Source organism: Phyllopteryx taeniolatus, chromosome 2, assembly GCF_024500385.1.
Source record: "Phyllopteryx taeniolatus isolate TA_2022b chromosome 2, UOR_Ptae_1.2, whole genome shotgun sequence".
Lineage (NCBI taxonomy): Eukaryota > Metazoa > Chordata > Actinopteri > Syngnathiformes > Syngnathidae > Phyllopteryx > Phyllopteryx taeniolatus.
Genome location: NC_084503.1, coordinates 35146426 through 35163635, shown reverse-complemented (window position 1 = coordinate 35163635; position 17210 = coordinate 35146426). Strand labels below are relative to the sequence as shown.

The window sequence follows — 17210 nt, the reverse complement described above, 5'->3', positions numbered from 1 at the left end:
CATGCTAGTGATTCATTCATTTTCCATACAGCGTATCTTCACTAGGGTTGCGAGCGTTCTGGAGCCTATCACTGAACTTGTCCCCACTCAATTGCAAGGCACATATAAACAAACCATTTGCACTCACATTCACACTTACGGGCAATTTAGAGTCCTCAATTAACCTACTATGCATGCTTTGGGGATGTGGGAGGAAACCGGAGGACCCAGAGAAAACCCACACGGGCACGGGGAATACCATACAAACTCCACACAGGCGACGCCGGATATGAACCCGGGTCCTCAGAACTGTGAGGTAGATATGCTAACAAGTCGCCCACCGTGCCGCCGCATGATAGTAAAAACAAAAAAATAAAAATAAAAATGCCTTACGACAGCTCCTATCTCGAAAAACTGGGAAGTCAGGTTCATTTGTATATCAAAGCACCACTGTATATAATAAACATTTATTGGATTACTGCAAGATTTTTCTCAAATTTAGTTTCGCTCTCAGAGAACTGAAACTGGTAAAAGGTTGTGCACCTTTGACCTATAGGCAAAGTGAAACTGAAAATGTAAGATTTTAAATCTATACCTTTGCATACAAAACAAGACCTTTATCAATTAAGTGACTTTATTCTAAGTACTGTATTACCTTAAACATAACATTTTAGATTTTAGGGGTAAATTGCATGATACACATTGTGAGGTGTATGGTCCACCACGGTTCACCAGTTTCTTCTTAAATGATGATTCATTTCCTCTTTTTCCTCTTGTTGTCTTTGTTGCTGTTACTGTGATATTTAATATCCAGTGCGCTCTGATTGCTGGACTCCTTCTTCTGTTCTTTAGACCACTCCTTCTGCAGCTGCTGCAGGATCTCGGACGTCAAAAGTCCGTCTCGCACCAGGCGGTTAGCTAGCGAGCTGTCCACGGTCTGTTTCAAGCCTTTTGAAGTGCTCAGACTTCTTCTGACTCCTGACGAGTGGCTATCAGAGGCACCAGTTTGGACCCGGTTTCTCTGCGCCTGGAGTGGGCCGGTGATGGCCGGGTCTGTGGCTCGGATGAGACGCGTGATATTTCGTACGCCCTCTTGGATGGTGGCGTCCAGTTCCCGTTGGATTTCTCGCACAAAGGCAGTGTCAGGGAACATGTCCAAGAAACGGTAACTAGACAAGAAACAACATGAAGGGTTAGCGTAGTGAAGGAAATATAGCCAACTATAAGAATATAGTAAGAGTACAATCATAGCAATAATAATGTAATAGCTCCTCAAATAGAGCCCCAATTAGTGCGTGTCATCCATTTAGGAAAAATAAATGCCTCTCAAATAGACAACACCCTTTGATCCATCAAGAAAACAGTAAACAATCTTTCAGATAAAGTGTGGAGACTTCTCATGTTGTAAAATAATTCATTTTTACCACAATAAAACAAATTATACTATAGGAATGTATAGAATATTACAACACAGTGGTGCATTGAAATACGAGTTTACTTCATTTCATGACCATTATTCTGTTCTAAAAAAAAAAAACTGGTGTAGTCTGTATTTTAGTGAAGAAAAATAGCACTCCATAAAATATACAGTAATGACATAATTAAATAGAATTAAAAAGAATTACACTATTTCTCACCCTGCATCAATTGAATAGTAGTGTGGTGTTTTTTCTGGTGTGCTTGCCTTGACCATCTGGGGGCAGTATAAGACTGACATAGATATACTGTTCATTGTGAATTTGAGACTTCGCTCATCAGTACAGCACTAATATTAAGTCGTTCTATGCCGAGGATGAAGGGATATAGCACCACAACATAGATGCTATTTAGCATTAAGCTAGTGGACTAAAAGACTGTGGTCGTTTTAAATACAATAGAAAATTATATACCTATTTTATTTTTAGTTTGACAATAAACTTTAACTGGCAGTGACAAAGAGTTTGAAGCTTCTTTTTTGAAGAATTGAAGACTACAGTATTTGCCAAAGTGCTGCTTATTGTGAAGTCAGTTGAGATGAGTTCACTGCCACCAAACAGCGCTCATCTCTCAAGTCTGCGCTCGGAAGTCAAAGCAAAAATAAATAAAATAAATACATCGACCAAACAATGGCTCGTAGGTTGAAAAACATAAGTCGAATCACTTGTATTTCAAGGCACAACTGCATTTAAATAGTTACTGATTTTTTTTTCTAATTTTTGATTTGCTCTTAAAGCTAATGAAAACAAAATTCAAGAAATGTATATATTACACAAGAAATCGTACAACCACAACTTGTATAGTTAGAATTTCATACAGATTCAAGTACTTTTTTAATCTTAAAACGTCACTGATGCTGATGATCATTTGGCAGCTGCCAAACCATAATTCCATCTGTCACAAAATTACCTTAACCAGAGGTAAAGATCCAACACGTCGTGAACAGCCTCCAGGTGAACCAGGTCTTTTATGTTTTTGGGCGGGGCCAGAGGCCAGTTGACATGCCGACAGACCCAGTCAAAGGTCAAGGGTTCGTCTCGGCTGAACTGACGGGCGAACTGAAAGAGAAACAAGTAGTAGAATCAGTTCACATATGTGACATTGCATGAAAAGTTTTCAAATGATTTATTCAAATTTTTTTTTAAATGGATTTGTGTGTGTGTGTATGTAATCATGTTACTGACTATGCTTTGGACAGATGGTGCTTAAGGAGCACAGCAGCATCACAGATTTTAGTTTTACAAGGCAATGTCTCATTCCTCATTTTGCTGTATTCAGCTTCAAACTAGAATAAAACATCATAAACAAGCAGTCCATTGCCCATTCTTACCTTTAAGAAAGATGTGCATACAAAAGGCTGCTTCTTATTGATGGGAGCCGTGCAGAAAACGTAGCGTGACCTCAGGTTGAGCGGGATGTGCTGAATCATGTCAGCCAGGAACTTAAAGTCATCGATGTTGCAGACAAAATAGAGGCCGTCCACCTGGGAGAGGCTGACAAAAATGTCCTGTTAAAAAATATATATATATATATTTATTACAAAAATCAGACCATCAAAAAATACAAATAAATTCCAATCTGGCTTTTTGTCCACTTCCTGCTGTCACTTACAATGAGGTTAGAGAGAGTAGCATCGGGTAGATGATAAGCAAACATCTCAATCTGCTCTGCAGTGGGATGAAGACCTGCAGTCTGAAAAGAAACAACAAAAGAATCTTATCGTCACTTCCTTGTGGAGATTAAAATAAAAACACTGATCATCTCTACATTGTATATGACAATTGAAGGCGTGATCACCTCAATGGGCTCCACAGTGTGATTTAGTATATCCTTTAGGACTGGAAGATCATCTCTGTGCATGGTGGTTACCTCTCCCTCTTTGAACTTGGAAGAGAACCTGCAGGAGAGGGCAATGCAGGGAATGTAGGTGTAGTCTTTTATAAAAAATTTATAAAAAAGAAAAAGAAAAAAAATGAGAATGACCTTCCGGCTCGCCCGGCGATTTGGAGAGCCTGCGACGTGCTGATGGTCTCCATCTGCTTCTCCCCTTTTTCGTTGACATTCGGCTTCACTAGACTGTTGAAGATGATACGTTTTATGCTCCTGGAAGAAAGAAGACAAGTGAGCCACAGAGATCTAGAGTGGGCTAACTCAATTTTTGTCATTTTTAACAAGTGCAGAAATGAATAGCGAAAAAGCCTATCTTTCAGATGAATACAGGTATAAATCCTTGTTTAGTTCCAGTTTTGCCATATGGGGCAGTCCATTATTGCACTTCATATGCACTGTACATACATTTTAATTAACCAATTTAGGGGGAAGGTGAAATTAATGCAGTGTGGCTCAAAAACGTATTGTTACTGTAAATGAATACCTCTGACAGTGTCAATCAAAACTGATCATTAAGGTAGAATATTTGATAAATCTTGTATTCGATGCCAATGGATAGATCATTGAACCCAACACTGGCTGTTGAGTGTGCGTGTAGGCTGGCACTTACAAATTAAGGCCCATCCCAATAGCATCTGTTGCTACCAAGATTGTGCAGGGGTCATCGGGGTCGTTGAACTTCTTGGCCTGAGAGAGTTTGGTGCCTGGAAAACAGGTTTAATCTGAGCAAAAATGTTTTCTAACTTTTAACTAGACATGATTTTTCTTGTCCGTGCACTCTGGTGTAAAGAGAACAAGGGACATGATGCACATTCCTCTAAATCCACCACACACATGCACACCTGGAGGTAAACTTCCATAAATGACAGCACATTCAAGCCCCCTGGCTTCAATCTGCCTGCTTATGGAGTAGATGTCATTTTTACTGAAGCACACGATGCAATCCCCTGCTCTCAGGTTGTCTAGAGACTCCACAGCGCTATCCAGGATGGAGAACGGAGTTAGACGTTGGTAGGTATGGACCTGGGAAAAGGAAGAGACACTTGATTACCTGCTAATCCAACTAATTAATCCAAGTGATGTATCAAAACGTGTTTTAACAGCGTGTAATGTAGTGCAGCTCTACACAGTGTAAACTAAAACAAAAATAATTCACAAACTGAGCATTATTGTCTTTTCTTTTTTCCTCGTTAGATTTTGAACGTGTCAAGTGAATGTATAGTGTATACCGTATAGATGTCATAGATGCAGTATAATGTAATTCACCTCAACCTCCTCTCCAGTGCTATACATCAGCTCTCTGACGAAGTCAATGGCTGCAGGTTCACCACACACATGAATCTCCTCCGCACAGAGACCTGCACACGCGCGCACGCACACACACACACACACGCACACACACACAGAGTCACCTGTTTAATTAAATGTGGGACCCTGGGGGGAACAATTACCACAGAACAGTGTTAAAGTACTGAATAATAAAAATGAACACACTGACGGCGAATTTAAGCAGTGATATGGACATTTTGTAAAGTGAATGAATGCTAAGTTTAGTTTTCATGTCTTTGTGTGTGTTTTCATGCATACATGTTTGTGTATGTGTGTACACGTGTTTTTGTGCATGTGTGTTTTCTTGCGTGTATGTGTAATTTTGTTAACTGAATTAATGTCCATGGTAGTTCAAGGGTGTTTGTGTCTTTTTATGCATGTGTGTATTCGTGCGTGTCTTCGTGCATATGTGTTGTCATGCGCGTTTTTGTGTGCGTGTTTTCATGCTTGTGTGTTTTCGTGCTTGTGTGAGTGACCAACCCAGCAGAGCTCTGGTCCAGGCCCAGCCTCGTGAGGGATCTCTGATCATTTGAATTTCATCGATCACAGCCACTTCATCTACAAAACATTGGTAAACACAGTCACTTGAAAAAATTAGACAACTTTTGACCATGTGGCTAAACTTACATTTGATGCGACGAGGCCTGTCACGATAATTACTTGTAATTAATTGTAACATAAATAAAATGGACAACTGCAGTTTTTCCGGTCTCGAAAAAACTGACTCCCACAGTGAGCCGACAGAGTTGAGCAGCTGTGTCATTAGCTGCTAGTGGGCTCATGGAACGCCAGCAGACCGGTACACTCATGCCGGTTTTGGCTCCATCCAATACTCCATAGCCTTGCTCCATATGCAGCGTGTAGATTTACACAATCGAGACACTTAGCAAACACTTGTTGTGTTCGCTAGCCCAGCCGCGAGCTAGCGAGTTAAGGAGCTAAACAGCTCGCTCCAACGCGGCAAAGTCGTTTAAAACGTCAGTGCCTCGCCGAGTTGTTATGTGTTAGTCCCCAATTAACACAAAACGGGAATATTAACTGTATATTAAGCATAACCTCAGTGCCGCACGTTATTCAGCCAGTAGTTGACTACAGCAAACATATATTTGATTGACAGGTGAAGGGATCATATTCAGTGGACCAACCACACAGTAATAGCTTTACTTTTTTGTAATTCTGACTGAAACATTCCTATTGAAGATAGTGCACTGGTGAACTGTTGATTGACATGTGACGATCTATTCCAATTGGGTGTATACATGATGTGCATGACATTTAATCAGAACAGCCGTGAGACGTGCACGTCATCGTGAACCTCATGTCATTTACCAAGATGGACGTCCGTCGTCAATTCAGCACAGTAGTTGGGATTGTTTTTATAAATTTATATAAAAAAATCCAATTTTGGAGGGAAGAATATTGCCTTAAAAGCAAAGCTTTTGTGACCAACAATTCTATGCATTTAGAAATGACCACAGATGTGGTCTCTAGCAGTGCAATTGAATGTGCATATAATACAAGTGTCTTTCCATGTATAATGTGCTGCTGTGCACAAACACTCACATGGTGTTGTGACGCTGCACATCTCGATGGTGCAGGCCACATGACCAGACGCTCGACCCTCCGCGTCCACAAACGTCCTTTCCTCGCCAGTAACCAAGTCACATGGTACATCCTGAAAATAGACAACACATATTGAGAGCAGTCTCAATACATGAATTTGAGGGACAGAGAAATGTGCGTACAGCTTGGTTGGTCTTTTCAAAGATTTCGTGGGCGAGAAGTTTGAGGGGTCCGCAGTAGACCCCCGACTTTGCCGCCAGGTAGCGTTGGATGGCGTTGTAGGTTTTGCCGCTGTTGGTGGGGCCGGCATGGAAGATCACCTTCCTCTGGATGGCGCGGGCCTCCGGGTACCTAAAGAACACACACATACGGCTCATTGCAACATATTACAATATTGTGAAAATCTTTAATTATTTCAGTCATTCAATTCAAAAAGTGAAACTAATAAAAAGATTCCCACAAGACAAAGTGAAATATTTTAAGATTTTACTTTTTATAATTTTGATGGTCAGAATGTACTACCAATGTTGGTGCCGTTGCTTCTTCTGCTTTCTGACTGGCTAAATAGGACTTGAGAGCAGAGAAATGTGTTTTCATGTGGACAGATTTTGTTCAAAAGCCATTGCGTTGTGGCTGGAGATTTTTTGTTGGTTGGTCACTCCATGCCATGCGTCCATTTTTTATAGCACTCGTCCTCACTAGGGTTGCAGGTGAGCTGGAGCCTATCCCAGCTGACGGGGTACACCTGGCCTGTACCAGACGAACAACCATTCGCACTCGCACACAGATATGTCTTCAACTAAACTGACATGCCTGTTTTTGGAATGTGGAAGGAAACCGAACTATGTTTTGATAAAGTACAATATTATATATTATACTTTATAATATATATTATCCCTCATTAAAATACACATTAAAACAATGTCTTTTTGGGGGGGGGGGGGGGGGGGGTGAAGGTTGGAACAGATTAATGGCAGTTTTATCCATTTCAATGGGAAAAGAGGATTTTTAGATACAAGTGTTGGCCAAAAAATTTATTAAACTCCTATCAAGGGACCAGTGTGGATAATATTTTCAATAATACAACACAATGTCAAACATTCTTCTGCCACTTTCATTTGACATTTCCAACCAGAAGACACCCAAGCAAGAAATACAAATTCCCTTTAACTCAACATTTCACAAGGATATTAATCATTTTGGCCTTGACTGTGTATATGGTCCAGTTACCAGTTAGCAGGAACTCTGAGGTCAGAGATCTTCCTCAGGTCGTCCATACAGTCAAGCATGGGAAAGATCTGCTTGGCGTGTCGCATGAAATATGGGTAGATGTCATCTATGTGACCTTGACGTCAACAGAAACACAAAAAGATTGTAGTAGAACTTCTCATTCCATCCATCCATTTTCTAGATTTACATTTTTGGGGGACAAACCTGCTCCGCAACAAATGTCACTGAGAATGATGTGCAGATCAGCAGGGAGTGATGGCACCTCTAGGATATATTTCCTGAAGTTAATAAAGGCCTGGTGGAAGAGTCGTGCTGCATAGACACAGAAACATATACTATGAGAGCTAAGCGTGCACACTTTTAACAACAAGTAGTGCGATATGGTCTTTCGCTTTCACTGTAAATAACTGTATTGGCATTATTTGAATATGAAGTTTGTATTGATAAATAAGCAAAATTAATGCTTGGAACAAAAGTCAAAATTTGACTACAGATTAATGTCACACAACTGCATTCTATTGAGTAAACTAAGTCTGACACTTTAGGGGAGGTTCTCATTTTCCTCTCCCGGTGAGTGTAATATTTTGACAGTTGAATAAAATGAAAATTCAAATTTGATGAAGTGGTCATTTTTTATTACTATTATTCTCACCATCCAGTCCGTTATCTGCAGCCAGCTTCTGCATCTCTTTCCTCTTGTAAAACCGGTTTGCAATTTTTAAAAGCTCACCTAAAAAAAGGACACAGAGAGCAAACACAATTTAACATTTGAAGCAATGTCATTCAACAGCGGCAAATAAAATAATCTTACAAAGAAATGAAATGTTTTCCTAAAATGAATGGTTAATCTATTCATTGTAAATAAAATAAAAAACATTAGTAAAATGAAACAATTCACAAAAACACTTAGGTGGCACAGTGGGCGACTTGTTAGCACATCTGCCTCAGCTTCTCCTGTGTGGTGTTTGCATGTTCTCCCTGTGCCTGCGTGGGTTTTCTCCGGGCACTCCGGTTTCCTCCCACATCCCAAAAACATGCATGGTAGGTTAATGGAAAACTCTAAATTGCCCGTAGGTATGACTGTGAATGCGAATGGTTATCTGTTTCTATGTGCCTTGCAATTGGCTGGCGACCAGTTCAGGGTGTATCCCACCTCTCGCCCAGACTCAGCTGGGATAGGCTCCAGCACACCCGCAACCCTAGTGAGGATAAGCGGTATGGGAAATGGATGGATGGACAAAAACATTTAACAAATTGTTACATTTATTGTAAATACTTTTTAAAAATTGTTTTTAAATTAATTTCACAGATACATTTTCACATTTTTACTAAATAATTGGTTTATTTAATGTCAATTTTTTTTAAAATCAATGAAAATATATATTTTTTTAAAACAAATACAAAAATAAATAAAATTATTTTCCATGCAAACTTTAAAGATAATATTATTATGACAGTATTTAACAAAACTACATTAGTTGAATAAACAATTTTACATATACATTTCACGTTTTTTGTTTTTTTTCCATTAAATAATAAGTGCGGCACGGTGGGCGACTGGTTAGAGCGTCAGCCTCACAGTTCTGAGGACCTGGGTTCCATCCCCGGCCCCGCCTGTGTGGAGTTTGCATGTTCTCCCCGTGCCTGCGTGGGTTTTCTCCGTGCACTCCGGTTTCCTCCCACATCCCAAAAACATGCATGGTAGGTTAATTGAAGACTCTAAATTGCCCGTAGGTGTGACTGTGAGTGCGACTGGTTGTTTGTTTGTATGTGCCCTGCGATTGGCTGGCAATCAGTTCAGGGTGTACCCCCCCTCCTACCCGATGATAGCTGGGATAGGCTCCAGCACGCCCGCGACCCGAGTGAGGAAAAGCGGCTCAGAAAATGGATGGATGGAGGGATAATAAATATTATATTTACATAATATTAATTAAATAAACTATTTTACAAACAAAAAAAAATATTGAGTCTATTCCTTGTAAATAAATAAATATTAGTACAACACACAAATTTACATGGACATTTGTTTCTCTATTAAATAACTGGTTATGTAAATTAAAAAAAACATTAGTAAAATAAGCAATTTTTATGAACTGTTATTGATTTATTAAAATATATTAGTAAAATAAACAATTTTGCATATATAGATTTAACCTTATTAATTGTGTTAAGTTGGTTAATTAGAATTAAATAATGTTAAATAAAAACATGACAATGGATTTTTTTTTTTTTTATTAAAAGAAGCTTTTACATGCACATTTTAACTATTCTTATTAAACTCATCTACAAATGGCTGGGACAACCGTCTATTTTAAAACTCAAAAGTGGCCCTTGAGCACAAAAGTTCGCACACCCCAGTTCTACACAGAGAAGCGTGAGTGCAGCCGATTTCACTGACTTTTATCCAGAGGCTGGGTCAGCTCCGCTCCCACACTCCCTTCAGCAGACAGGTCCGTCTTCAGCGTGAGAGGGAGAAAAAGAGACGTGTCCGGAGGTTTAGAGGATGAAGAACAATTCCTGCTGCTAACCACGGTACACACCGGGTGCTCTCTATGCAAAGAAACGGGGCCCGAAACCGCATGACGGCTACTTCTGACCAGGCGAGCTGTTCGAGTGTTAACATTGTGACGAAGGCGAGAAATTAAATACAAACACACGTTCACCGACATTGTTTTTTTTTTCCCTCTCAAGTTTATACTATCCAACTGGGAACGCGCCAGGACACGACGTTAATGTGTCGCCATAGCCATGAAAGTGTGAAAACACACCGCTAACTTGACTAGAGGACGGTCTCTTCTCTTTTTCTCTTCCTGCTATGCGCCAACGTGGGACAGGACCAGTCTAAGGGTAGCTGTCCACAATAATGCCTGTTACCAAAAAAAAAATGGCAAATGACCTTACCTCAATATTTATGACGACATATCCCTAATATTAAAACGCTATATCTGAAAAGGATATTTACAAAATAAAATGTTGGTGTACTGTACAGGTTATACATAACTTTGTTTATATATATTGGCATATCCAGAATCGTCCCCTAAAGTAATTTATGTATATTAAATAAAATGGACCTTCAGCACAGCCAATCGAATTACCGCTCTCCAAAAGAAGGCGGGACCTTCTCGCGCAACCAAGTACACTACATAACACTATTGTAATATTAAAATATCATTAGGGTTTTCAATTGTGTAAATACTGTACACCCATTTGTATGAATCAATGACCCTGTTAATCTTAACACGTATTTATCTCATGGTTCCAAATAAAATTGTATCAAAAGGATTACCGATCCATAAATTATAGTTTTGAAACTAAACCTTTTTCCTTTAACTAGAATACATGACTCAATATATTGTCAATATAAATTGGCTTTATTAAGGATTCATTTTCAGTGTTTAAGGATTTAATGTACATACTGAACATATACACACAAACTGAAACATGCAAATAAGGGAGAAACGTTTTGTTTTCTTGACCTGTGCAGTTTTTAAGCCCAAACAGCCAACATGATTAGAAAGACAAATGGAGTCTGGCAGCAAGAAAAAAATAATTCTGTTTCTTGCACATAAGTAATGCACATTCAACTGTTAAGTGAAGAAACATAAGATCAACGGTGGACATGAGTGTTTATGAAACTCGTGGAGTCATGATTTACACATGAAAGAGACAAAAACAATTCCAATTAAAACACATAACAGTATATAAATGACAACTGATTTAAAGTGGCCATTTTAGCACCTTTTTAATGACAAAAAGTGCAACACAGAGCTTATGAGCTAATATCCCATCACATGGGTTTACTGACATCATATAACCATTTAAATGTCACAGTGAAACACAGCTGTGGATTTATAGGTGATGAGCAGTGCTTGCAACAGTAGACTTCAGCAGAACTTTTACATTGAATGATTTAACTGAAAACATCATACCCACAAACCGGTATGTCTACAGTATGAGCAGATGCAGATAAAAAATGTCCAACAAATTACTAATGGACATTCATAATCTGTGGCTACTGAGAAATAACTCCAGACAAACCAACTAAAAACTGCATCAAATGCCTTTGAAGCCTTGTAATTTAATTTATCTATAAAGAACTGTGATCAGACAGAACATTGAGGTCTACAATGTGGAAACAAAATACAGGACTAGAAATCAACGATGAGCATTTGTTTCTCAGTTCCAAACATAGGCGACATCTCCGAAGTAAGAGCAGCTTTTTACAAAATATACTAGAGAGAGTGTCCCCCGACAAGATGGCTGAACAAGAGTGCTGAAGTGTCATTGTGGGTGCAAACAAATATTGTAAGAAAGTACAGTGTATGTGTGCACCCAAGCGGAAAAAAATCCTGTTAGCAAAGGTGTACGTAGTGGCCGGCTTCTTTGTCCTTGTCATGTCAGCAGAAAGTGCGCGTGTCCAAATGAGAGTGTGGTGGTATGCCCTCAGAAGGACCGCTTACGCTTGAGGCTGAGGTGAGGAAGATGTCATCGTGTGTGTATTCATGAATACAGCCCAGGCAGAGAGTGGGGCAGCTGTCACACCTCTGTCTGCTCAGCAGTGAAGAATACGCTTGTGTGTATCTGTACGTTTGTTTTCAGTTCATGGCCTCGCTTGCCCTCACATCTCCGGCTGCTCCGCATTAACAGGCTGAGTTTGGGAATCAGGAGACTCGTAACGCTGGTGGAAGTTTCGTTTTCTAATCTTCTCTGGGGCTTTCCTCCACAAAACAATCTCCTGAGGACACAGACAAATAAATGCATTGCCGCGATCTTGTGACAGATGTAAAAACTTTGCACAAATGAGTTACCTGCTGCTTAAAGTATCTTCTATCTTCTTCATCCACTAACACCAGATTCAGGAAGTAGCGTACAGAGAACTTCTTGTTGACGTCCCGCATGGTGGTTGTCAAGTCATACCCTGGCCAAAAACATGAAACGCAAAAGCTCATATATAGTGAAGACAGGCATAAAAATATATTAGCTGATTAATGTCTTCCTTATAGTTCCTGTAAAGATAAAATATGTCTGGTAAATTTGATACACCACAGCAAGTGGTGATATTAACTACCCTGCTAAATTAAAATGATTTAAAAAAAATTGCGAAGTATATGAAATGAGGGTTCAAAACTTCCCTCTTCGTGTCGGGGCTTAATAGTGAAGGTTCACTGTAGGGCGTTATGTTTGTTGTCAGTTAGTTACATCTTGAGGCATTGCTGGCAAAACTGAGTGCAAACAGCAGAAGGCCCTGTTGATTCAGGCTGGTTTAAAAGGACATTGCAATGAAGTCGGGTTGCAACCAGACAGTCACGCTGCGATGACACTCACTATTCATCGGATTTCTTGCTCAACAAGAAATAATGGCACAGAAATAATCCCGTGATTGAACGCTGAAGACTGTAGAAAGCTAACAGACAGAAACCTGCCTTTTAAAGCCAGGATTTATCTGGATTTTTTTCCCCAGGTTGCTGTTTTGTAAAAACAGGACTAACATGGTATGGGAGGAACGCGTCGCCCCGAAAAGCTCAGAGCCTTATCAGTGCCTGAAGTTGGAGTGTAAGGGAATTCAAGAGTGTGATGGTTAACACCTGAGGCTCGCTTCTCCCACCCTGTCGCGTTTGAAACGAAACTGTCGCTATAGATCACACAACCAGATGCTTGGGCTAACATTACACTTTTTCCATCGCAGGATGCCGTATCACTGTGTCATGGTTGCTAATATCTCATTTCACTGTGTTCTGTGTAAAAGGCTGTTTTGTAGGAACAGGGTAAAATGTTAGCTGATCACTCTCTACAGCTCTACACCTCATGCTCATATTCCTCAATTATTTTATTTGACTTGGCTTATACGTTTAATGCCAAGAGGTTTACCACTAATAAAAAAAAAAAAAAATTCATCTGTATGCTTGTTTCTTGCATTATATCATCCAGATTTTTCTTTTGTTTGTTTGAACAATACATTTGATGTTTAAGTGTTAAGACAATGATTGGGAAAATATTCTTGGAATAAAATGTGATTAAGTTGAATAAAAACTTACTGCCATCTAAAATATCTATTAAAATAATGTTAAAATGTAAGTCATCCAATTAAATAATTATTATTTAAATTTTCCGAGTGGTGAATCAATATTCATTGATCACTGAGACCAGAACTATTCTCTGAGCTGGACTGTCATCTTTGCGTTTGCATCAGCTGATGTTTTCATTCAAATATTTACTTGACTTTTAAGGTATTTTTCAGATGTTCAGAAGATATTGAGAGCTGGTGACCAAATATGTTTTTTTTGTCTTCCATCTCTTGTGGAACAAGAAAGTAAAAGTGACTTGATATTACCTGCTAGAAAGAGTCTGATGGGAATAGATTCGCCTTTAACCGGTGCTCCATCCATAATCTCATACTTGGCCACTGTATCCGTCTCTGTGGTCGTACTCGGACCTGAAAGGGTAAACAAGAACATCATACACAGTGGAAAGAAAACAGAAAAATGAAGTCAGGACAGCAACGTGACTGTTAAAAAGTCGGGTTGAATATGGAGGTCTTCAACAATGAAGCTTTATTAATGTTACACTTTTCATACCAAAGAAACTGGCATGCAAGCATTAAAAATACTTTATTTTGCCCTGAACCTTGGATGCTAACCTATGCCTGTTATCTCCTTCTTGATGAGCTGCAGCTCCATGTGTTGGATCTTGATCCTGACCAGCAGGAAGTAAATCTTCCCAACGATGACGTCCTTTAGGTGGTACCTAGCAAGGAGACATTGGCAGAAGATGTTCAAGCTTTTTTTTTTTTTTTAAATAACCAAAAAGCGAATATAGTGGCGCTTATCTTACTTGGATTTATTGTATTCAAACTCGATGTGAAGGCAGTCTTCTATGCCGACCTCCATCTTGATTGAGTTGTTGACGTCTGGGTAGGTGGCCAGCTGGTGGACAATCAGCTCATACTCCTTCACCAGATCTGACAATCGACGAACTATCGTCACCCTGAGAAAATACCTACATGAACACGAAGGAAGCGCTACATTAATAATCTGATTCGTCATTCATTTTCCAGTTTAGAGAAAACAGATGCTTACTCAAATGGTGCCATGACACTACCTTAGCCTGACGTTGGCGCCAGTATACGACTCGTAGGGCTTCTCCACCTGCATGAACTCAAAGTCGTAGCTTCTATTCTGGGTGAGCTCTCCCGGCAACGCCAACTCTTTCACCAGATCCACAAACTCGTGGGTGTTGCTTTTGTCCGAGAAGAGCTCTGAAATAAAGAAGAAGAGATCCAAACAATCATGGACCATTTCAAATGTTTATCATAATAGATTGTGAGTTAAATGTTTTGGGGCTGTTGATAATAGTAAGTAGTAAACTGAGCTCTCTCTCTTTCGGTGCGGGTTTATTTGTTTTTCAAATTCCCTGGCAGGCGCTGATCAAACACTCCCCACCTGATTTAAAGACTAACTAACATGTTTTGTATTGAAGTTTGTCAATCTGTATGTTAGCAGGCCACTCCCGCTGGTGCCATGACAAGAAGACAGCACCTTTTTTTATTCTGGGGCGGGGTGAACAAAAAGGAAAACACCAAATCATGCTCACCGATCTGTCCAACAAACTCAATGCGGATGCCCTGGTGCTCCAGTCGTTTTCCTCCCTGCTTGACATTTAGATTCACCTGAAGGACAAATATTTATTGTGCTGGTGTAATGACTGTAAGACATATGACACTTGCTGAGGATGGCAGCACCATAAATAAATGTCACATACATTTGAATAAGTGAGTTTGCATTCACTCAGATAAGGCAATAAATATTTGAAGGAATTAAAAACTATTTGTCATTTCATTCAGGATTTATTTGGCTGTAAAGACACAGATCAATAAAAAGTAAAAGTCACATTAAAGCTCAGTTGAGCTCAGTTTACCTTCCCAGATACAGACTCTCCGTCATAGAACATATAATGTTTCTCCATCTTTCCATCTTCTGTCTTGAGTTCAGCAGTCTTCCGGCTCTCGGCATCGTTGAGCAGGACATCAATCTCGCACACCGGCCCGAACAAACCCCCCAGGAAACTCTGGAAGTACAGCACACGGCGGTAGTGACGATACAATAAAAACGAAGCGGAGTACCGACACAGGTGTTGGGACAAGGAAATATCAGTTAGAAGTTTAAAAAGCTAACAAATACCTATTTTTTGCTGTAGAAAATAGACATTCATATTCACCTGTTCATTAATGTCTTGTTTCTGTATGTAGCTATCTATCTACTAGGAGTACACATGGTCACCCAATAAAGAATTCTGGTTCTGCTCAAGGATTCTAGAGGCGGAAGTGCCACCTCCATAAGTGAAAATGTAATCATATCTGTAGGGGGTCTTCATGGAGGCTCGCGCTTTGTTCCCCGAAAGTAAAATTCTCAAAGTGCCAACCCTTGTGGTCATGGTAATGCACAGCTTTTAAAATCAACTGTGGTTAACTTCTTTCTACACTTGTATGACAATTACCAATGTTTAAATGTGAGTGTACAGTTAATAAGGGTTCTTGATGGTGAAAATTTGAACCTGGAACAAATTGAATCAATTTCCATGATTTCCCATGGGAGAAAAAGCGTTGAGGTGGGAACTGTGTTCCGTTGTATAAGGAGTATGGTTCTAAATTTGATCCATATGAAAAATGTCTTGGCTTCACTATGCCTTAAAATCAGAAACCACTTCAAATGAATAACGTGTGTGTGTGTGTAGAAGAGATTTATATAATTATTTAATAAAAAAACATTTTTTTTTTTAAAGATTAAGAATATTAAGAATGTGTTAATTCCATGACAGTCACACTTTTCTTAGCAATTTACAATATTCTGGCCAAAACAACAACACGAACCATTGCCACACGAAGACTATTTGGAGCATTATCATCCCTCCTCCACACCAACCACGCAATGTGTCACCAGGATGTCAGGACTCCACAATCACTGTCTCAGAAGAGTGGGAGGGGGCGTGGTTATTCCCCCAGCTAACATCCAACAGTCCATCAAAGATTTTGCAGTGTACCTAGCACTGAACATAACCTTCAGTGGGGATTGGTCCAGGGCACACATGAAAAAATGCGTCTACATTTCAAGTCGGAAAAGAAATGACGGTGAACCACATATCGGGAGTGACATTTCCAACTTCTGCACAGCTCACAACGTCACCACAAGTGACATTAAGCGAACACTCGCGGGCAGTCCAACCTCTGTGAACTCGTTTCGTTCTTAACTAGCAGTAGCGAGTTACTTTACGGCAAGAAACCACCACAGACGGCCTCGCACTTTGCTAACTCGAGCAGCTTCGAGCAACAACGCTAGCTTCCCTGTCAGCTTTTTTAAAACACCAACTAGTCGATTTCAAGCCACACCGGAAGCGCTTATCCACGCTGCACGTTTATCGATAAAAGACCTTTTTTGGGGGGGGGGGGGGGCTGCAGAAAAGCCAAAGCCCGGTGGTCGTTTTCCCACTCACCATGTCGGCCGTGTAGCAGACAGTTGAAGCTAACAGTTTTAGCGTCGCTCGGTTGTAGCCCGTCCGCGTGCGCGTGCGCGTGACCGAGCGACACGGCATGCGCTCTCTCGAGACTGGCGGTCACGTGATGCGGGTCAGGTGGCTGTGGGCGGGGCAGAGACCTCACGTGATCCTGGACCAGAATCTCTCAAGTGTGTTAATTTAGCACTCCCTTTATTCCAGTGATTTTCATTTTGGTGAATCATGTTATAATATTT

At 40.1% G+C, this 17210-nt stretch overlaps 2 protein-coding genes across 3 annotated transcripts; both read right to left on the bottom strand.

The window, feature by feature from the left end:
• Positions 1-430: 430 nt before the first annotated feature.
• supv3l1 (SUV3-like helicase) lies at positions 431-10441 on the bottom strand. The gene is made up of 16 exons (XM_061765924.1): positions 9866-10441; positions 8120-8197; positions 7672-7779; positions 7468-7582; positions 6420-6588; positions 6238-6349; positions 5155-5232; positions 4612-4703; positions 4188-4368; positions 3956-4049; positions 3439-3558; positions 3253-3352; positions 3067-3147; positions 2786-2962; positions 2365-2513; positions 431-1148 (listed from the first exon to the last, which is right to left on the bottom strand). Exons 1-16 carry the CDS (start codon positions 10134-10136, stop codon positions 734-736), a joined length of 2340 nt encoding a protein of 779 aa, XP_061621908.1. The 5' UTR covers positions 10137-10441; the 3' UTR covers positions 431-733.
• Positions 10442-10817: 376 nt separating this feature from the next.
• On the bottom strand, positions 10818-17114 carry vps26a (VPS26, retromer complex component A). 2 transcript variants are annotated; one of them, XM_061765927.1, is made up of 9 exons: positions 16954-17114; positions 15382-15531; positions 15058-15133; positions 14566-14722; positions 14299-14463; positions 14105-14211; positions 13799-13900; positions 12276-12385; positions 10818-12202 (listed from the first exon to the last, which is right to left on the bottom strand). In XM_061765927.1, the coding sequence occupies exons 1-9, from the start codon at positions 17050-17052 to the stop codon at positions 12086-12088; spliced, it is 1083 nt and encodes a 360-aa protein (XP_061621911.1). In that variant the 5' UTR covers positions 17053-17114; the 3' UTR covers positions 10818-12085. The 2 variants fall into 2 exon arrangements, with proteins under 2 accessions (XP_061621911.1, XP_061621912.1); XM_061765928.1 differs by lacking the exon at positions 16954-17114 and adding an exon at positions 16334-16856.
• Between the last annotated feature and the right edge of the window lie 96 nt (positions 17115-17210).

Excerpts from the sequence above, each read along its gene's own strand:
- supv3l1 (XM_061765924.1), bottom strand. The coding sequence starts at position 10,136 with ATGTCGGTGAACGTGTGTTTGTATTTAATTTCTCGCCTTCGTCACAAT. Across the intron at positions 6,589-7,467 it reads CTCAGAGTTCCTGCTAACTG|GTACCCGGAGGCCCGCGCCA; the intron begins GTAACTGGACCA and ends TGTGTTCTTTAG. Across the intron at positions 4,369-4,611 it reads GCACTGGAGAGGAGGTTGAG|GTCCATACCTACCAACGTCT; the intron begins GTGAATTACATT and ends TCCTTTTCCCAG.
- vps26a (XM_061765927.1), bottom strand. The coding sequence starts at position 17,052 with ATGCCGTGTCGCTCGGTCACGCGCACGCGCACGCGGACGGGCTACAAC. Across the intron at positions 14,723-15,057 it reads TGAGTTTGTTGGACAGATCG|AGCTCTTCTCGGACAAAAGC; the intron begins GTGAGCATGATT and ends TCTTTATTTCAG. Across the intron at positions 12,203-12,275 it reads GAAGATACTTTAAGCAGCAG|GAGATTGTTTTGTGGAGGAA; the intron begins GTAACTCATTTG and ends CTGTGTCCTCAG.